Source organism: Pseudorca crassidens, chromosome 13, assembly GCF_039906515.1.
Source record: "Pseudorca crassidens isolate mPseCra1 chromosome 13, mPseCra1.hap1, whole genome shotgun sequence".
In the NCBI taxonomy this organism is placed as follows: domain Eukaryota; kingdom Metazoa; phylum Chordata; class Mammalia; order Artiodactyla; family Delphinidae; genus Pseudorca; species Pseudorca crassidens.
Window position 1 is genome coordinate 11,590,954 of NC_090308.1, and position 21,828 is coordinate 11,612,781.

Consider the following 21,828-nt stretch of genomic DNA (forward strand, 5'->3'; position numbering starts at 1 on the left):
CCAAATGCACCGTTAATATTCTTAGATCAAACAAGCTACTGGGGCAGGAACAAGGGGAGGAGCATAGGTGAGAAGGCCATTAAATTCAGTTAGTTGGTTTTGATTTCCACAGGGAGCAAAGCGAGTTAAAGGCAGGGCTGAGGTTTTGAAAGAGTAATTTAAATGAGGCACTATACAAGGTGGAAAGAAAGAGGATAGCGGTACTCATCACCTACATAGCATATAAAATCAGCCTCTGGCCTCCATTCTTCCTTCCTTCCCCTACCCCTCCCCGATTCACCGCCCAGTCTATAAAAATGCTGCCAGAATGGTCGGGCCCAGGATCCTTCCTCAGATGACGTCATTCCCCTGCTGGGCACCCTGCAGTGTCTCCCCACCTCACTCAGAGTAAAAGTCAGGACGGCCTCACAGCCCCCGTCTGCACCTCTCCGCCTTCCCCTCAGACCTCACCTCTCGCTGCCCACCCCCCACCCCACACTCCACTCCACCAGCTCCTGGCTCCCCTCTGACAGCTCCCACCCCGGGCCTCTCCCCTAACCATTCAATTCTCTCCATGTCTTGGCTTCAATGTCCTCTTTCCTTGTCCATTTGACTTAATATTGCAGGACTTTCCAGCCTGCCTTTTTTTTTTTTTCAGAGTACCAATCACCCTCTGACATAGTCTATATTTTAGTTGTTAATTTATCATCTTTCTTCTCCCTCTAAAATGCAGACGCCATGAAGACAGGGAATTTTTGTCTCCTTTGTTTGCTCTTCGAGCTCCAGAGCTGAAAACAGTCTTGACATGGAGTGAGGATTCAGAATGTTCAGTACATTCAATTCAATTCTTTGAATCAACAAGGATGAACACGATTGTCAGGAGGGCCCCACTGACTCAGTTTTACAGCTGAGAAGAAGCTCCTTTTGGAGTAGGGGAGCTAAAATACCTGGGGATTATTAGTAGTCCTGAGATTAATATTCCAAGAACCCTTCCAAGCAGCAACTGTCCAACAAATATGTAGGCTCTAAGCTTTTGTTCTTCTTGAGTATTAATTTCATAAATTCCTGCACAAACCTGGAGAGAATAGGCAAGATACTTAGCATGGAAACACGTTCTGTGATTTCTTTTTCCTCATGAATATGATCTGTTAATTAAATCTCGCCTGTAAATTTCATTATATGATGATGGTGAGCTTGCAGCCTGGCGGGGGAGGGGAGGGTGAGAACACTGGCTATTGGAGACGGTATTTCCTGGTGGAGATCAAGGCCGGCCCCCTCCTCTATCCTGTTAATCAGCATCTCTTTTGGGAGGGGGTGCAGGAAAGAGCAGTGGGCAGTAGGGGGTAGGAGTGTGAGAAAAAGAGGAGAATTAATAGACCTATCTCCCGTGGTTTCTTCTAGATACAATTATCTGAAACTCAAAGCACAAAATCTAAGCCTTTATTTTAGCAAAGCCAAACTACTTCTCATCACATGCCATTTGCTAAACACAGAGAGTTTAAAAAAAAAAAAAAGGAAAGAAAAGAAGAAAAGAAATGTTCCTCAGTGCAATTTCATTATAGCAGTTGACACACAACCTCTGCCACCACCCACCAGCTTCCTTGGACACTGATATGTCTGGCTGATGGGAAACTTCTGGCCTGTGTGGCTTGATTCTGCAATTACCATAATCTCCACCCTCCGGAGGGCATGGCTGGTGAAGTGGATTAGTGAACAAGCCTTTGGGTCTCTGGAGACGGTTCAAATCCAGAGCTTAGGTCATAAGTGAAGATGAAGGGCGTTGGTCTAACAGTTTATCCCCCTTTGGGAAGAGTGAAAGGCACAGCTAGTTATGATTATTAACCTCATTCAGAAGAAGCACAGCCAGGAATGGGGTAAATTGATCCTCATCCAGTGAAACTGGCAACAGCCCACAGGCTCCTGACTCTGAATTCATTCTGGGCCTTTTCAAACACAATGTGAATTTTTTCAAAAGAAATCACAGTGTGACTATTTGTTCGCTGGCAGAGGGAAGCGTGTTATTTTGCAGAAGTGCCCATTTGGGCTCAAATAATTTAGTGGAGATAAAGTAGTCTGCGATTATCAGCACATTATGAAAAGAGGGACAGATCTGTTTTCTTGCCTTCTCTCTTAACAGGTGTACTTCTACTGGATCTGCCGAGATCCAGGAGCCTTTGAGTGGTTTGCCGATCTCTTACTCTCGCTGGAAACAAGGATGAGTGAGCAAGGGAAAACTCACTTCCTGAGTTATCATATATTTCTTACTGGCTGGGATGAAAATCAGGTATAGATAAGACTTTGAGAATGAGCAATACTATCTAACTTGTGTCATGATAGAGCAAAGAGAAGAGGAATAATTTCAATAATGAGCTACACGGTTATCTAGCAGCATGAAAGTATTGTTTTTATGTTCTTTAAAAGAAAAAGAATAAAATAAAACCAGATTAGAAAGAGCTATTCAATTGTAGCAATAAAAGCTACAGTTGGGCTTCCCTGGTGGCGCAGTGGTTGAGAGTCCGCCTGCCGATGCAGGGGACACGGGGTCGTGCCCCGGTCCGGGAAGATCCCACATGCCGCGGAGCGGCTGGGCCCGTGAGCCATGGCCGCTGAGCCTGCGCATCTGGAGCCTGTGCTCCGCAACGGGACAGGCCACAGCAGTGAGAGGCCTGCGTACCGCAAAAAAAAAAAAAAAAAAGCTACAGTTAATTTGCTGAGGAATAGAAAAGAAGATTGGAAAAAGAGGTTGGTTAAAGGGAGAAAACCCCAAGTTTGGAAATCCAAGAGAAATTATGTCATTAAAAGTTGCATTTGGGGCTTCCCTGGTGGCGCAGTGGTTGAGAATCCGCCTGCCAATGCAGCGGACACGTGTTTGAGCCCTGGTCCAGGAAGATCCCACATGCCACGGAGCAATTAAGCCCGTGTGCCACAGCTACTGAGCCTGTGCTCTAGAGCCTGTGAGCCACAACTACTGAGCTTGTGTGCCACAGCTACTGAGTCCGCATGCCTAGAGCCCGTGCTCTGCAACAAGAGAAGCCACCGCAATGAGAAGCCCGCACACTGCAATGAAGAGTAGCCCCCGCTCACTGCAACTGAGAAAGCCCACACCCTGCAACGAAAACCCAATGCAGCCAAAAATAAAAAATAAATAAATTTTTTTTAAAAGCTGCATTTGAAATTTAGTAACATCAAGCAAACATTATGGATTGGCTATATTGTCTCGTTGAGCTCCGAATTGGTTCTAATTCTATGTTTTGAGCTGTTCAGAGTTAAACAGAAAAAGCTGACAGGTGTTGACGTTCAGCATTTTGTATTGTAAACCATGTGAGTTCCTACAGAAAATAATTATTATGAATACATGATTTATCTAGAGATTTATTTTTCTTAAGGCATTCTTAGAAATTGTGTGCACGTATGTTTATTCACCTAAGATCAAAATGATCTGTTGGGACAGGTGTTCTGCTGTGTCCATTAATATGTATTAATGACATATTAAGGTTGAGTTTACCAAAAATAATGCATATCAAAATATTGCACTATGGTACTATTTCAGTGTTGATAGTATTGAATGATAACTATTACATTTCCAATCTCTTTTAACTCCTCAAATATGGAAGTTAACAATGAAGTGATTACTAGGTTATGACATTTATGTCCTAATCAGCACTTCTGTGACAGCTACTATAGATATTTAAGGAAAGTGTGTTTGAACCAGAGATTTGCATTAGTTACTAAATTTACAAATGAATGCACTCCTGAGAGCCTCTCTCTCTCTCTCTCTCACACACACACACACACACACACACACACACACACACAAATTGGCCCTATAGAACATCACTGTAATTTGACTCTGTGCTTCTGCAAATGAATAAGACTTGCTTGAAATTCAGTAGCTAAACAATTTTTTAGGGTCTTATTTGCAGTCGGCCTTCCATATTTATTCCTCTGGGATACTCTGAAATAGAGGTTTCCTGGGAATTAGGCTTGAAACATCTTCATGAATTAAATAGTATTAATTATATTTTCCAAACAAATACTTTTCTCATATTCAATGGGATTTTTGACTAATGATCCACTTGGTGAAGTACAAACAAGCCTTTGTCTTCTGCTTTCTGGTCCTGTGCTGGCTCTTCTGCTTCTAAAGTGAATCGATCCTGAGTGTCCACTTAAGCAACCCCAGTCACTTGGAAGTTGCAAGACCGAGGCTCTGTTTGATTTTGTGACAACACAGCTCTACCCCATCCCATCCCTGCCACTTCCAAAAGTACGCTGTTAAGAGAGAGTTTTCTTCTGAATACGAGCAAATTAAAATAGACATGTTCTTAAATTTTTGCCATGACATGTTGGAAATTCTTGAGATGCTTAAATTTCAGGACAAAATAATTGGTACATGCTGTCAGTCAGGAATCAAGAGGCTGTTTTAGAAACAGCCAATTGCTAAACTGAATTCAACAACCTCAAAGTGGCAGAATGACAAGAACAGAAGGGACAGATGGAAAAGGGCAAATTATTATTATTATGAAGGGCAAATCAACAGGGTTTGGAGAATTAATTGAACACTGGGCTGAGAAATATGGAGCAAACATAATTCCAAATGTTTGAACATCAGTGATTGGTAGCTGGAAGGTACCATGGGCGGAAGTGGGAAAAACTCTTTTTTCTACTGAATAATGCCCAAACTTCTTAGCAGATATTTCCAGGCCCCTCCTGACCTGACGGCAAAACCCACTTGTTCTATAGAATTCCCATCATTTTCCCCTGGCACCAGAGCCACCAAACAATACATGTTCTCCAATCACACCAAGGACTTTCTTAATTCCATCTCCCCTCATCCTGTTTCCTTTCCCTGACATGTCACTCAGTGCCCTCTGTCCCACCTGCTGCACTACTGCATGGAATCATCCTTTCAAGACCAGTCCCCACTAAGGCCTTGCCCAGTTCTCTTAGTCAAAATTACTTGGGGCTTCACCAGAGTAACATGCTTCCTTCTCCAGAGCACTTCGCTTCTGTCTCTGGTAAAGAAGGGTGGTGGTCTGAATCAGGGCATAGAAATTGTGCACATGGTCTGCCTCTCCCTCCAATGACCAGTGCCTCACAGAGCAGAGACCTTCTGTCTGTCTTCTTTGTACCATTCGATTCATAGCACTCTGCCTGCCTATGGAAATCACTTAACAGTTGTACGTGGAAGTAACTTGAAGTCACAAATTATTTGGAAAGTGAGATGATTCATTTATAGCTATGATGGTCAATTTGAAGGAACAGAAAGAATTCTACATAAAAATATGTTTGGGGAGTTTGAGATGCAGAATTCTACTCAAGCAGGAAGAAGAAGGCTTGGGAGAGAAAGTTTGAATTCATCTTTGTAGATTATGCTAATTGGATTGTGAAAATGGAAGCTCTGTGGGGAGTAGTGGTCCGAAAGAGATGCAGAGAGCTGAGCTAGAGACTGAGAAGGCAGCTACATATCAAGACAGGAGAATATGATAAGAAAATAACAACTACTGTTTCGTTCTTGAATCAGAGAGAAATAGAAGAACTAGGATTTTGTAATGCAAATAGAATCAAGAAGAAGCAATGTTCAACCACATGGTGGAGAAGCCAAGGAAAATAAGGCCTGAGTTGGTCATTAGATTTGGCACTTAGTCAAAAGGGAGTCACCTGTCTCTGCCTTCTTTTTCTGGCCACTGCTGGAACCAACTTCCTCTAGAGCACCAATCCATCCTACTGTTAAGCAAAAGCCTGTGGAGATGCAACACTGCCATTCTAATCCGGAGGCCGATACAACTCTGACCCTGAGTTCCAGTTCTGATAATGCGGCTTCCGCCAGTTTTCAAGGCTCTGTCCTCAACTACCACCTCCGTTCTTATCCCTGAACTCTCGTCTCATATTTCGTGCTTTGAAAAACTTGCCTAAGAAGGGGGTCCTGCCCCACTATTGCCAGTTTTCCCTCTCTTGCCTGGAGTCCTCTTCCCAAATTCAGTTCCTGTAGTAGCCCTGCTACCTAGGCTCAGACTTGCCTGGTGCCAACTTCCTGCAGCCTGGATATCTGAGACTCCACCAAAGTCTGCCACCGTCTACTGCCTGTTAGGGTGCGGACTCCCTACCCCTGGCTGCTTTCCTAGACTGATGTGAAGGCCAGCCGGGGAAGCCAGTGTTGCAGCAGGATCGTGGGGTAAGAGTTGGGCCCAGCAGGGTTGTTACCCATACTGCTCAGAGGATGTAAGCAAATGAAGTACCAAAGGGTAAAAACCCATGAGCTCAAGAGCTGTGGCGGGATCTGAGCAGAGCAGACACATATCCCAGGAGGTAAGAAGCAAGAATCCTTCTTACCTACCAGAGTTCAGCGTGGGCTGAAACAAATCATAGCAACTTAAAAAATCATCACTAGGCATGGCTATTCCCCAGACTCTTATTTATCGACCACTTGATGCCTGGGTGCTTTCGTGTAATTTGAAGGCAAGCCGTTGGCCACAGAGCTCCAGCCATGCCCCTTGCTAGTTCTGGCCACCTCTCTGCCTGCCAGACTCAACATCCTCCCAGCACTTGAACCTGGACACAGACCGTTTCACTCCAGTAGGCAGATCTCACCGTAAAATCCAGCTTCACCCTGGGCTTTTTCTATCACTTTAATCTGTCAGGGCCCTTCTCACATCCCCAGGATTTACTGTGAAGTGAATGGGGACAGAGCTAGAGATTACTTTTTGAGAAATTTGGCAGAAGAAAAAAAAAAAGGAAGTAGCTTAGTGCTTGCTTTCCTTTACCCCTTTTTACCGTATTACTCTCATCCTTTCAAGAAAAATCTTCTTTCCAGGCTCACGTTTCTGCACATCAACCACATAGAAAGCACTTTGTTTCAATAGTGCCCAAGGTAGACTACAAAGAATTTCCTATGAAAAGTTGTGTATTAAATCTACAAATGAGCATAATTACTTCATCCTTCATTTATTAGAGGTTCCTTTTCTTTTCCCTCTAAATGTCATCTGATACCACAATTTTTACTTTAGGCCTTTCACATAGCTTTACACTGGGATGAAAATACTGACGTGATTACGGGATTAAGGCAGAAAACCTTCTATGGAAGACCGAACTGGAATCACGAGTTCCAGCAGGTAGCCTACAGTCACCCCAGGTAAGGCAGCTCTCTCTCCTCTGCCTGTTGCGAGCCTCCGTGGAGAGACAATGCCTCCATTGCTGCTGGAATGGAAAGCTCTCGGGCACAAACTGGTTAATCTGCAGCAGTGGGCATCTTGTTTAGAGAGAAAACATCCACCTTAGAAAAGGTGGTCATGGGATGTTTCAGGAACTACAAACCTCTGCTTAAGCAGATTACAACATCTGACAATTATCAATTCCATTGAAATTTTTCACACTTAAACCCAATCGAAGATGGTATTTCTTTTTTCTTAAATTTTATTGAAGTAGAGTTGATTTACAATGTTGTGTTAATTTCTGCTGTACAGCAAAGTGTCTCAGTTATATATATTCTTTTTTATATTCTTTTCCATTATGGTTTATTACAGGATATTGAACATAGTTCCCTGTGCTGTACAGTAGGACCTTGTTGTTTATCCATCCTACGTATAGGAGTTTGCATCTGCTCATCCCAAACTCCCAGTCCTTCCGTTCCCCACCCTCCCTCCCCCTTGACAACCACACATCTGTTCTCTATGTCTGTGAGTCTGTTTCTGTTTCATAGATATGTTCATCTGTGTTGTATTTTAGATTCCACGTATAAGTGATATCATATGGTATTTGTCTTTCTCTTTCTGACTTACTTCGCTTAGTATGATCATCTCCAGGTCCAGAAGATGGTATTTCTTTTTCTTTTTTTTTTTTTTTAATTAATTAATTTATTTTTGGCTGTGTTGGGTCTTCATTGTTGCACACGGGCTTTCTCTAGTTGCGGGTACTCGGGGCTACTGTTCGTTGCAGTGCGCGGGCTTCTTATTGCAGTGGCTTCTCTTGTTGTGGAGCACAGGCTCTAGGCACGCGGGCTCAGTAGTTGTGGCTTGTGGGCTCTAGAGCACAGGCTCAGTAGTTGTGGCACACAGGCTTAGTTGCTCCATAGCATGTGAGATCTTCCCGGACCAGCAATCAAACCCATGTCCCCTGCACTGGCAGGTGGATTCTTAACCACTCTGCCACCAGGGAAGCCCAAGATGTTATTTCTTAAACTCCCTATGCCTTCAAGAAATCTTGGGTGAACACAGTTGACCTCTAATTACTCAACTGGAGAACTCACTTATGCCAAACTGTAAACTGTATCTAGCATATCTAGCAAAGCAGACAAAACTACTCTACAACCAAGCAGGGATTTGGGGTGGTAGTAGGGACCCAGGAACTGGAGTCCTAGTGCCTGGGTATAAATCCTACCTCTGCCGTTACCACCAATTTACCATGAACAGGTTATTTAACCTGGCACTGACTTAGTCCCCGTCTCCGTAAACTGCAAATAATAAAACTGTTTACCTCCTAGGCTTCTGTGAGGATTAAATGTGAGAATACTTATAAAGAGCCTAAAACAGTGCTTTGAGTTCAGTAAATGTTAGCTGCTATCATTAATATTATTATTTTAATTATTACTATTATTATCATTATATGTAGAGGAAGAAGAGCATTTGCTCTGGGACTGTAAGGCAGGAGTGAAGGCTGATTCTAGAAGATTCTAGAAGATACTGGCTATGTGACCTTAGACAAGGCCTCATTATAAAACATGAATGATTCTATGCATCCACAGGGTTATTTTCATATTTTAAAGGTGCATAGTATGTTGAAGAGCTTCGTAAAGGGCCAAGCACTAATATAAGTAGTTGTTGTTACTATATATCGCCTAAATCAGTCTTTGTTTTGAACCCAATCATCTAAAAATCTTGAAAGTAACCTGTCCTAATATGGTCTTTGTTTAAAGAATAGTTTCCACATTTGAGGAAAGTCCTGGAGGGAGCGAGGGAGTGTGCCACATGAACAACTGGGAAAGAGCAAAAGGGCAGCACGTGCCAAGGCCCTGAGGCAGGATACACTGTTCCTGGCATGATCCAAGAGACCAGTGAGGTTGCGGAACACAGCGGTTGAATGAAGGAGTAGCAGGAGAAGGCATTTAGGAGAGACAACTAGGGTCATTTTATTTGGATTTTACTCTGAGAGGGGAAGCTACTTGAAGGATTGAGCAGAAGAGTGAAATAATCCATCCATTTTATGTTTAATTGGATCCCTCTGGCTGCTATAAGAGACGAGATTGTAAGGGGCCTTGGATGGAAATGGAGAGGCCAGTGAGGAGGTGGCCTGGATAGGGGGGGCCACAGTGGAGGTACTGAGAAGCCTTTGGATTCTGGATATTTCTTGAAGGTAGAGCCAGCATGACTTGCTAATGGGTTGGATAGGAAACATGGCCCAAGCTAGAATGGAGTTCCCAACAGCCGAGATGAGGACAGCTGTAAGGAGCGGTTGGCAGGCATGGGATGTCAGGAGTCCAGTTTCTCAACATGTTTAGCTTTAAGTTGCCTGTTATACATCCAGGCAGGGATGTTGAGTAGGCAGATGAATATGAGTCAGGAGTTCACGGGAGAAGTTCAGATTGGAGATACATGCTTGGAAGGTGTGAGCATATAAATTGTGTTTGGGGCCATGAAACTAGATGAGATGGAGAAAGAAGCAAATATAGATTGATGAGAGTTCCAAAAACCACAGTATTTGGAGGATAGGGAATTATATTGTCTATTTGCAGGTTATGGAGTTCAATATATATTATTCATCACTATTTTATTTAATCATGTTGTTTAGGTCTTCTGTAGAACCTATTTTCTATCCATTTAATCGGTATTGAACCAGTAACAGTAAAACAAAAATCTAAGGTATTTCTGACTAATTTCTCATTCCCTGTGATTTCCCTGTTGTCTTCACATCTTTCCCCCCAGTTCTGGCATTGATGCTTTGTGGCCTTCCTTCACAGAGGTTATTGCTTCATTAAACTTTTTGTAGTTCCCTAGCATTTTTCTGCTCTCTGGAATACTTTTCTGGTGAATATTATTCCTCTTTTGGTCAAATTGGATGCTGTTTTATACTTTTTCTTATATTCTCTTTGTGCCAGAACTATTCTACTTTTTTTTAAAAAAAATTAATTGTCACTGAATCTGTTAGACTTCCCTGGACCAGCTATTTGAAGGAGGTTTGGTGAGGAGGGAGGTGTGCAGGAGGGACCAGATGGCTGCCCAAGGTCCATAACCTATCCAATTCCAATGGCTTCCTTTGTGTGAATTCACTCTGACCTAAACTGTCGTGCGCTGTGAGGCCCCCAGCCAACCCTTCTGCACCCTGTGCCCAGGCAGCCTTTGGGAGAAACCCTGGACCCCAAACAGTGTTCACTGCGGACACTCTGAACCCCTGACCACACCATGCCAATGTCAGCCCGGGGAAGAGACGGAAGGAGTGCTTGTGGGGACTTACTCCTGGTCTTGAATTGTCCTGAGAATAAAAGACTTCCAAAGGGAAAAGCCAAGAAAAGCTTAATCTTTGGCTTCAGGATTAAGGGAAGGAACGAGTGGACCAGCTGCACTACCTCTTCCTCACCTCGGGCTCAGCTTCAGATGCCCTATAAGGCTGGCCAAGCCCCGTGAAGGTGGCCTTGGGACTCTGCAGGCACCACTCCTGAAACCCAGCTGCTTCATTTCACCTCTTGCCTTGACTCTTGCTGACATTTGGTCTAGAATCCAATTCTCACCCTCCATCCGTCCAAATGTGGTGCTTTGAACCCATCCCGGCTTCTGGAGCCTCAGAATCCAGTTCCTCTGTGCTCCTTACTCAACACCCAGTCCTGGCTCCTAGACTCCCAGCCTCCTCTGAGCCCTGAAAGTCACCCTTCATCTCACACCCATCCAGTACTTCTCGTCCAGAGGCAGAGACTGGATTATTATATCTGCAGTTTCCTTTAAAAATTATAGGTCGAAAACTAACAAAATGTTACGAGCTTCTATGTTACAATCACATTGGTATTTTCTCCTTTTGGAAAAAAAAATCTATTCATCTGATAAATGTTTTACACTCAGTTTTCAATTATCATGGGGTGAATGTTCCCACGTTGCAGGCTTTTGACACGGACACATAGATCTTGGTTTTTAAGTTTTTATAGATGAGACTGCTCTTTGCTATGATTGTCCCTCATTGACTCCTCACATTTGTATTTGTGTTACACATGAAGTTTGCAGCCCAGTGGGAAGGCCTTTCAGATCAAACCATTTAACTACCTCCCTCCTCTCAGAAAGGTGTGAACCAGAAACACAGCATCAAGAGACCAAGAGTGGAACTGAGTTTGCACACACACTGTCTCCAAAATTATATTGCATCATGCTGAAAAGTGAGTCTGCCTGATTTTGCAGGGAGTGATGAGTACAGAAGAGCTTGAAGGTGGGAAAACTATATAGCTCTCACTTTTCTCGTTGCCCTTGTGAGGAGTGTGTTCATTCCTTTTCAAAAGCCATAATCAAAGTGTAGTACATACATGTACCTAAAGCCCAGCTGAATCTTTCAGCACAGCTGAAAACTTGTGGAATCTCTCTCTTCCTAATGGATGACTTCATCTCTTCCAGAGTAGAAGGAGGCCCCAGGATTTGGATGTCCCTGAATTAAGCCTCTATATCATACTCCCTAGCCCCAAATTCTAAAAATAGTGTATTTGTGATAGATTTAGACTCTAGAACACTGCAACTTGTTATATAGCTTCAACTTTCAATGTAACTAATATCAGACATGTGTAGGCAAAGATCAATTATCATTTTATCCATGGAATGCCAGATCCCTGGGAAGAGACAAGTCACCAGTAAAACACGTAGCACTACTCTTCCAAAAGACCTTTTAAATGTCCTCCTTAAAATTTTGTTTTCTGCTGTGTAAAGAAGATTTATGTTTAATGAAGCTTTTAATGAAGAAATCTCAGAAAGAGAATGCCAATAGAATCTAATTTTTTAAAAAGAAAATCTAATATTGAGAAGTATTTCAATATCCTGGCCTTTGTCCAGATATAAATAAAACACACAATTCAATTATTGTTCTGCACAAAGGACAAGGTCACATTAATTTTCCTCAAGATGGTTATTAAAGAGATAAACGGTATGTTTTCCCCTGATTATGTCAAGGAGATGTTTGTTCCCTCCCAAGCCTTCTTGGCTACTCTTATAAGACAGGTCTGTCCTGTCATTAGCTCAGATCTTTTGGCAAAGATGGGCCATAAAGAATTGGTGTATTTGTTCGTGGCCTCAGAAAAGTTTCTTTGTTCTTGAGGGTCTTTGAAATAGGCTCTCAACCATTTCTACTCATCAGCATGAAGCCAAGGATTCTTAGGGCTTACTCTTTTAAAAACATTTACCTGTTCACTTAAAGCTGGACTCTGTTCTTGTTATAAGAAGAAGGAGTTGAATCAAAAGAATAAAGGGAAGAGGGGCAAAAATGTTTTTTTTACAGAACATGAAAAACAGCACCAAAAATAAAGCTTGAAGGGAAGCAGATCAAAGAGAACAGTGCACGCTATAAAGGAAGCAGAAGATTGCAATAATAACAGTAATAGAGAAACAAATTGATGGGCATCAAAATGAAAACAAATAAGGAAAGGGAAAGAAAAAATTAAAAAGAGATCAAAGACCAAGAGTAGAAAATAGGAAAGTATATTCTGTTGTTTTTATGTGCAATTAATTTTCGTAATTGTATCAGCTGTATTACAAAAACACAAGTATATTTTTAAAAGAAGATCAATAAATAGCAAGTGGATATGTAAAAAGTAAGTCTTTTACTGATACGGCCAAACTCACACACATGTGACAATCGTTGTATATTGCTTAAGTTAGACAAGCACAGAAAATTACTCTAAACACAAAAACAATGGAAATTATTGTCTTAATTAAAATAAATAGGTTAATTAAATACATACAATACATACCCTGATACCTATGTCTTATTAATCTTTAGAAATGTGCATCTTATACAAAAATAGAAGTTATATTTCATTTTTTGTAGATGTTCTCAATATGTCCCCAAGCTTTTGGCAAATGTTCAGAAAATCAGGAAATCGTTTCCAAGAAGGTAGACAGAATGCAAATAAATACATGTTGATCACATCTAGCTACTTTTTTGATAAACACACATTATGCGTGTACCCAGCCTTCTGGATTTGTAGATCAGTTGTTTTTAATTAATTGAATAAAATGATTCCATAAGACTTCAATCTTCGACCTTACATTTCACATAATATTTATAGTTTGCCGCTTTTGACTTATCTACTAATAACTTCACCATGCCTTTTAGGCATAAAACTTTATGCAACTAATTACCATAAAAACTTTGAAGGTTTGGCCATTTTTCTTCATAACTTCAGTAGAAGCGTTTCTTTTCTCTTGAAGGAAAAAATAAAGAAGAATACTACCATTTGTTAGAACAGCACAACCCAGCCCAACTGTGAAGGAAGGTGCCAATTTACCATAAGATTGGGAGCTTCTAATCCATGCTGCATAAATGTATTTTAGACCACCCATTGTTTTCAGAAATATAAAAATACCTTTATACTAAATCGAGTAAATGTGTCCATCTGGAACCACATTTGCTTGTGTGCACACCCTCCAATTCTCATTTGTACGTGCATATGTGCAAAATGTTTTCAAATGATATTTTTAAGAAATTAACATTCTGATTATAGCACACAAGTCTGCCTATCTAAAAGGATATCCTAAACATTCCTTACATGACTAAATTGTTCAGAATATTCAAAGAAATAGACTTAAGTGGAAATCCCACACAAAATAAATTATAGCTTCATAAGAAAAAGAAAGCCACCATAAACTTATGACTGGATATTATTAGCATACGTAAATATACCTTTGCACCAGAGGGCATCCAGCCCTCCAGTTATAATCAAGTGAAGATTCAACGAAAATTACTGGCACTATTCCATTTGTGGCAGGTGGGATTAGGGAGGTGGGTGAGCACAGGGTGGATCTATCACTATTCTGCAAATTTTCTTTGGTGATATTATCTGTCAAATCATTAGATATGGCAAAAATATTTGGATATTTCTGGGTGACGTATATCAGTGTGAAGGTGTATATTTTTTAGTGTTTTATCAGAAGGGGAGGGGACAAGATTGGCAGAAACATGGCTCTACCATTCCCAGGGATCCAATACTACGAGTCAACTGCTTTCATTTCTCTCCCCTCTTTAACTGTGACATCCTCAAGGGCAGCAACTTTATCTGTGCTCCTCAGAGCCAAGCACAGTAACCAGCTTCAGCAAGTGAAGGGACCCCAAGAGGGATGAGGAAGCTAGGACAAGAGTGCTGACTCGCCAAAGAAGATGGAGTTGGTGGGAAGAGCTAGAGAAGTGCCTCAGCCGTGAGCAAAGCACCATTAGGGACGCCTGTAGCCCCTAATCAACAACTGAATAATTAGGATGCAGAGAAAAGTAGTAGAGCAGGCTGCTGCAAATCAGTTGAGAGATGGGTTTAAAAAAAAAAAAAAAGGCCAACACAATTATCATCTGTGGTTATGAAAAAGAAGGTGTTGTACAAAATATAATTATGTGTTGAATCTTCTGGAGGCATTTCTAATGAAAAACATTCTCTAGGAAAGATTAACCAGAAGTTGTGTCCATTGTCTGATACCGAGCTTGTAGCTCTTGTTGTCTCCTTTCTAAGCCTCCATAAATCCATGGGAAGCTTCTGTTTATCGATTTTATTTGCAGAATGCACTCAGGGCATAAAGTAATTTGATTTTTTTTAAATGGGGTTTAGGGTCTGCCCCTACAGGGTTATAACTTACCAAGCATAAAAGCCAACACAGAAAAACAAACATACAATTTAAAGAGAGCAGGGCTCAAGGCAGCAGAACCTGGGAAGCCAGCAAGATGGTGGGATTATTCCCAAGCACACCCACCCTCCCGTATATCTGCTGGGCGGAAATCTCCTGGGAGGTGACATTTTGGCTGCCTTTCAGGCATGGCATAGCTGGACTGTTTTGAAAAATGCATCAAGCCCACAAAAAAGAGCACAATAGTTATTTAGCAAATAAGAGGGGGACAGGAGGATTTTCCTTATTGTTTATCAGAGCTAAAAATAATGCTGTTAATGTTAACCAGCTTTGCAGCTTGTGTAAAATTTGTCTTTTTCCCATGAAAGTCAGCAGCCCAGACTGATCGATGCCGCTAATGTTGTCCCTAATCCAGTGCCTCCCGGGTGTGCAAACTCTGCAGCTTGCAGGCTGTAAACTGAAGAATAATGCCTTGTGTTTTTATACTTCTTTTAGAGAGAATCTTTTTTTTTTTTCATTCTGAGCAATCGTGGATAATTAAAGTTTATAGAAGAATTTTTTCTTTACCAACCCCATTAGGGTTCTGTTGCAGTTGTCCGTTGCCTCATAAAAGAAAAAAATGCTGCCGCATCTGTGCCTTAACCACTTTGTGGGGCTTCTCAGCTCCATGCTTCACAGTAAGCCTTCGTGATGAGAAAGCTCCGTACTTGAAACCACAAACGCCGAGGAGGGGAAGCAAGACAAGCAAAAGTATGCCATGTGTGGGGACAGTGATGCAGGGGAGCTAGTGAACCACTGGCCTTTCTGCCTTAGTGGAAGGTAGATAATGAATGGCCTTTGTGAGACTTTTTGGTCATTGCGTAACCATGACAGTTACATAAATACAGAAACGTGTGTACTCAGCTGTGTAATGTCGTAGCCACAACTTCACAAGAGGCAGGGTGACTGTGAACTGCTGCAGACGCCAGTGGTACACCTGGCAGCCAGCAATCAGAATCCTTTGAAATGGAGTCTTAAAGGCAGAGCATCAAAGAGCATCTTCACGATCTGCAAACAGTCACCATGGCTGCAAACGAAAGGGGAATCTTAGCCTGTTGGGAATGGGCCAGTGGGCAATCTCTTTGGTAACACCTACACTAATGGAAAAATATCACCACCCATAACAATGTCTTTGAATATAGATGCAAGGATGCCTCAGGGCAGCAGACTGCCCACTGGGAAGCGTTTTGCCTGACCCATGTATCATTCAAAAGTCCAGAGCTCAAAAAACCTAGTGCAAGAGTGCTGATTCCAGGAAATCTGTAACCACTGCTGGGTTAACAGCCCACATCGCACCTTGTGATCAGCCTCGCGGAGCAGGCAGACATCGTGTGGGTCATAACGTAAGACAGCGGTTCCCAAGAGCTCACCGTGTGCTAAGTCTGGTCTAACCCTCACGGAGGCACTAGGAGTTTGGCATAGAACTGTCCCCATGGAGAGATAAAGAAAGGGGGGCTTTTAAGAGATGAATTAATATGCCCTAAGTTTCCCAGCAGCGAAGTGGTGGAACCAGTAGCACTCTTAACCGTTGGGTGATATTTCCATAAACACCTTGAAAGTGCTTCACTAAGTCATAAACATAATTTTTCCAGTGGGCAATACTTTCTGAAAAAGTATTTTCTCGAATTTAGCCATGGGAATGATGTCTTTAAAAATAATACTTATACATTTTAAACATACTGTCATTTACAAATGAATCCACTTGATAAGTTCCTTTGAAGCTAGAGTTTGAAATGTAATTGAACCATCAATTTCTACGGTGGATATTATGGTCCTGGAACACATAATTAAATGTGGATTCAGTACATGGCACGGAACCATATTAATATACAAGCTAAGAAGAACGAGACTATAGAGGCATTTCCCAGCAAAAACGGTCTGAGGACATAAAGGTGGTGCAGTGAGCTGGTCCCGGAGTCCGAGGAGTTTCTCTAAGACAGTGTTTCTCAAAGTGTAGCTCATAGTGCCACGTGCTTTAATGTCACCTGGGGGCCTTGCTAAAAATGCATTCCTTGGATTCAAGCCCGGGACTCTATGTTTTAATAGTCTGCCTAGATAACTTTTTGCACAGCAAAGTATGAGAACTTTTGATCCAGACTAGAGCAACTAATTAAGCTTGTGCCAGAGATTGCAAAAATACTACAAGGAATAGTTCAATGCAAGATAAGGGGAAAACATGGTCTCTACGAGTCCCTATAGAGACCGGCCCCTCCCGATTCCCAGAGACAACTTGAATCCTGGTGCTGACTCACTGTTTATATATAACGAGAGCTGTCAGTTGTGTTTACAAGGGAGTTGAGCAGCCCTGGGATAGTCAGTATACGCAAAAACACCTCTTCAACACTGTTTTCTGAAATGCCATAATTAGAGATGACAACTTTGGGGTGACTCCATTTTCAGGAATGTGATTTTCCTTTCCACCTCTTCTTTTTGACCTTCCTTGAAAAGTAAAGTAATTCCAAAGGGAGAGCTAAACTAAGTTGCTAGAACTTTTGTGTAAATGTTATCAACTATGAAAAGGCAGGGTTGAACAATAGTAATAACTAACACTTTTAAAACCTTTTGGAATGCATCATCTCATTTTGCTTTGGATAAAACATACCAAGTAGTCGTTATTATCTTGGCTTTAAACATGCGGAGATTGAGGTTTCGAGTCTTACTCAAGACCACGCAGATAATAATGAGCAGAGCCCTTCATTCATTCCTTCAACAAACAGGTATTGAGTGTCTACTGTATGCTGGATACTATTCTGAGTGGTAGGATTACAGTGATGAGTAAAACAGACCAGATGCCTGCTCTCAGGGAGCTTACATTCTAATCATCAATCCAAGAGGTGGACCAAAACTCCAGGCGTTACCACCTCTATATTGAAACACGCTCACCTGCCCTCATGGCCCCTGCCAGCCTCAATCTTCTTGGTCTCACCTACCTGTGTGATGCAGGGCATAACAGGACTCTGGGAACCTGTGGGAGAACGTGGTACTGAAAGTAGGAGAAAAGAGTCTAAGAAAAAAGGAAGTGGGTGGAGAAAAACAAATACATAAAGTCACAACCGCAGCTACTCACTGACTGTATCATTCTGTCTTGGCTCCTGGCTGGCCGTGCCCTGTGTAACACGTTCTACCCTTGTCTTACCTCTATTGCAGCAGTAACATTGGAGTGTTCTTCTGTGGACCCAAAGCTCTCTCAAAGATAATTCAAAGAATGTGCCGCTTATATTCATCAGCTGACCCCAGGGGCATTCATTTTCATTATAACAGAGAAAGCTTCTAGACTTTGGAGGAAAACAATCCACCTGTTGTGTAAGTGGCTGCAATCATATAGGTCAAGAGTCGGGAAACTTTCCCCATAAAAGGCCAAGTAATAATTATTTCAGATTCCGTGGACTACATGGTCTCAGTGGCAACTACTCAACTCTGCCATTACAAGCACCAAAGTAGCCCCAGGACCTCAACAAATGGGCATGGCTGTGTTCCAGCAAAATTTTATTTATGGACACCGAAATCAAATTTCACAGTAGTTTCTTCTGTCATGAAATATTCTTCTTTTGATTCGTTTTCAACAATTTAAAAATGTGAAAGTCATTCTTGGTTCATGGGCTGTCCAAAAAACGGTGGGCCAGATTTGGCCTGTAGGAGGTAGTTTGCTGAGCCCTGATATAGGTCATCTTTCCCAAGCTTGTTTTCATGCTTAACAATATGTCCAAGTGGAGACCAGCATGGCTGCTTGGCTCGAAGCCTCCTTTAGAAGTCATTTCAAATTTCATCTCCCTGATGGCAGAGACATCTGTCTTGTATCCAAACCTGATCTTTTCTGCTTTAAACTTAAGCTCCTTTGTGCTTTTTTTCATCCTCTATAGATCTGAGAAATCACCAATGGAGGTTATCTTTCACAAAAATCCTTTCTATACTTGAAAATGATAATAAAATCATCCTTTACCTATCCCTTTTCTAGTCCAAACAATACTGAACTCTTAACTTTTCAGCCTAAGATATATACCCTAGCACTTCAATCATTCTTGTTGCCCTTCTTCAAATCCATTTTCATTTCTTCACATCCTTTGAAAATGTGTTGACTAAAATGAGACAACGTTCTAATCTAAGCATGACTAGTAGTGGCTAGAAGTGTGATTCTTTTTAGAGCTTGTGTGACGTATGCTTTTCAATACGACTAAATTCTGTTTGCCTCTCCTTTTTTCCTTCCTTCTTTCCTTGATTCCACATTCTTTCTCACTCTCTTTTAACAAATACTTTTCATTACTATCACATTTTGATCTATGATCATCTTGACACTTATACCCCAACTCAACTTCTGCCCCACAAACATACTGGGATTTTTTTTTTTTTTATATACTCACACTGAGCCAGTCTTTCCATGCCATGCAGCTCTTTTACCCCCAAAGTGTTCACAAAATAATCCTCATATCGTATAGTTTTCTCTACTATTATCAATTATTTTTTTAGAACTTTTCTTTCTAATATTTCGAGATTGTTTTCAAGTCTAGCACCAGTGACTAATACTGGTATTTAGCTCAGTAATATCTATAGATTTAATTAGTGATATCTCAAACCTTTTGTTTAGATGTTCAAGTTTAGATTCTTTTGTTTAGATTCAAGTGATCAAATCCAAAGAACTCCATCATGAATTCTTGTAACTGCCTGTTAATGTGAGCACCCACTTGGGAATATGTTAGTAATAACTAGCCATTGAGAATGGCACGTCGCCCTATACTTTCTTAGCTTAACAATAACATGTCATATACAATGAAACAAAAGCATTTATTGAAATGAAAATAGACTGTTTTACAAATGCTTCTTATCTTTGTAGACTGCCATTTTTCCATAGAACAGAATTAAATTGGTTTGACATGATTTGTTTTTACAAAGTTAGGCAACCACGTGAGCTCTTTCAGGTATTTCTAAATTATAAATTGATCATTTCCTTTACTTTATCCTCAGATATTAATGTTGATTCTATAATTTCTAGGGTATATACTTAACTATATTCTAGGAAAAAAGTTGGGTATATTCCCTGATGTCTCAAAAATTATTTCTACTAATTTTGCACTGGAATTTATTAGTATCTTTAAGTATTCCTTGGTGAATATTATTCAAACTCCACTAATTTTAATATACCTAATCTTTCTATTTATTTCTCCATTTAAACTTGATTCAGGCTCTACAACTAGGAATTTCTGCAGTCAAATGTATATATCTAAAATCTTTAGCAGGAAAATTAAATATATTAAAAGATTTTCTCTTGATCATATTCAGTTATTACTTTTCTTTCCCTGTCTATTTGTAAATAAAATGCACTCTCTGGTCAACTAATTTTGTCTAATAAGTATACTTGTCATTAAAAATAGATTTCAATCTCTGTACATGTCTCTTAATTTTGTTATAAACCTAAAACTGTTCAAAAAATAAACTTTAAAAAAAAAAGATTTTGCTTCATTTTTTAAAATCTTTGCTCTTTGCATCGCTTTTTAGTTTTGAGCTTTAGGTTACTTCTCTACATACGATGTAGAATCTGACCTATCTAGATAGAAAAATTACAAAAAAAGTCAGTAGATTTCTTTAATGCAGCAATAATCAAATAGGAAATGTGGATTTTTTTTTTTTGCTTTACAATGGTGTGTTAGTTTCTGCTTTATAACAAAGTGAATCAGTTATACATATACATATGTTCCCATATCTCTTCCCTCTTGGGTCTCCCTCCCTCCCACCCTCCCTATCCCACCCCTCCAGGCGGTCACAAAGCACCGAGCTGATCTCCCTGTGCTATGCGGCTGCTTCCCACTAGCTATCTACCTTACGTTTGGTAGTGTATATATGTCCATGCCACTCTCTCACTTTGTCACAGCTTACCCTTCCCCCTCCCCATATCCTCAAGTCCATTCTCTAGTAGGTCTGTGTCTTTATTCCTGTCTTACCCCTAGGTTCTTCATGACATTTTTTTTCTTAGATTCCATATATATGTGTTAGCATACAGTATTTGTCTTTCTCTTTCTGACTTACTTCACTCTGTATGACATTCAAAGTAGAAACAAAAATGTAGCAAACATAAATTTATTTAACAAGAATTATGCAAGATGACTTGATAATGAGCAAATATTTACAGAGAGAGATTTTTAAATGGGTAGAAATAGCATGTTCCTAAATAGGAATATTAAACATACCAAAAATATTGATTTGTTCCAAATTAATTAATAGGTTAAATAAAATTACAATCGAAATTTAAATTCTCTTTAAAACTTTTTGAAATGGTAGATATGCTAAAGTTTACCTAGGAAAATATATAAGCAACAGAGAAGCAAAACCATGTGAGAAAGAAAAGAGCAAGCAAAGGGAAGAAAAGAAAAGAGGAGAGGAGAGAAAAAAAAGAACAGAACAGAAAGGAAGGGAAGAGAAGGAAGAGAAAGGAAAAGAAAATTCAACATCCAGAGCATCACTGTAAAACAGAAGACTGTAAAGTAACCAGAGAGAAAATGCTGTTACTTACAAATAAACAACAATAAATTGGACAGCTGCCTTTCAGAAGCATCAGTAGAGACCAGATGATACTGAAGTAATATCTTCAAAGTGCTGAAGAAAACAATTGAGAATTTTGTGTTCAGTGAAATTATTGGTCAAAAGTGAAGGCAAGGGCTTCCCTGGTGGTACAGTGGTTAAGAATCCGCCTGCCAATGCAGGGGACACGGGTTTGAGCCCTGGTCCGGGAAGATCCCACATGTTGTGGAGCAACTGAGCCCATACACCACAACTACTGAGCCTGCCCTCTAGAGCCCACGAGCCACAACTACCAAAGCCTGCATGCCACAACTACTGAAGCCTGCGTGCCACAACTACTGAAACCCGTGTGCCTAGAGCCTGTGCTCCGCGACAAGGGAAGCCACCACAATGAGAAGCCCGTGCACCACAACGAAGAGCAGCCCCCACTCACCGCAACTAGAGAAAGCCTGCGCACAACAACAAAGACCCAACGCAGCCAAAAATTAATTAATTAATTTTAAAAAAAAGTGAAGTC

The 21,828-nt window shown here is 40.9% G+C and overlaps 1 protein-coding gene across 1 annotated transcript in view; it reads left to right on the top strand.

The window, feature by feature from the left end:
• Nucleotides 1-18,075, top strand: part of NOX3 (NADPH oxidase 3) — a 57,762-nt gene extending 39,687 nt beyond the window's left edge. Inside the window, exons 11-13 of the mRNA XM_067701691.1 lie at nucleotides 2,117-2,263; nucleotides 6,984-7,108; nucleotides 17,949-18,075. Of these exons, the coding sequence (XP_067557792.1) occupies nucleotides 2,117-2,263; nucleotides 6,984-7,108; nucleotides 17,949-18,075 (399 nt within the window). The remainder of the gene's footprint in view (nucleotides 1-2,116; nucleotides 2,264-6,983; nucleotides 7,109-17,948) is intronic.
• The last annotated feature ends 3,753 nt before the right edge of the window (nucleotides 18,076-21,828 follow it).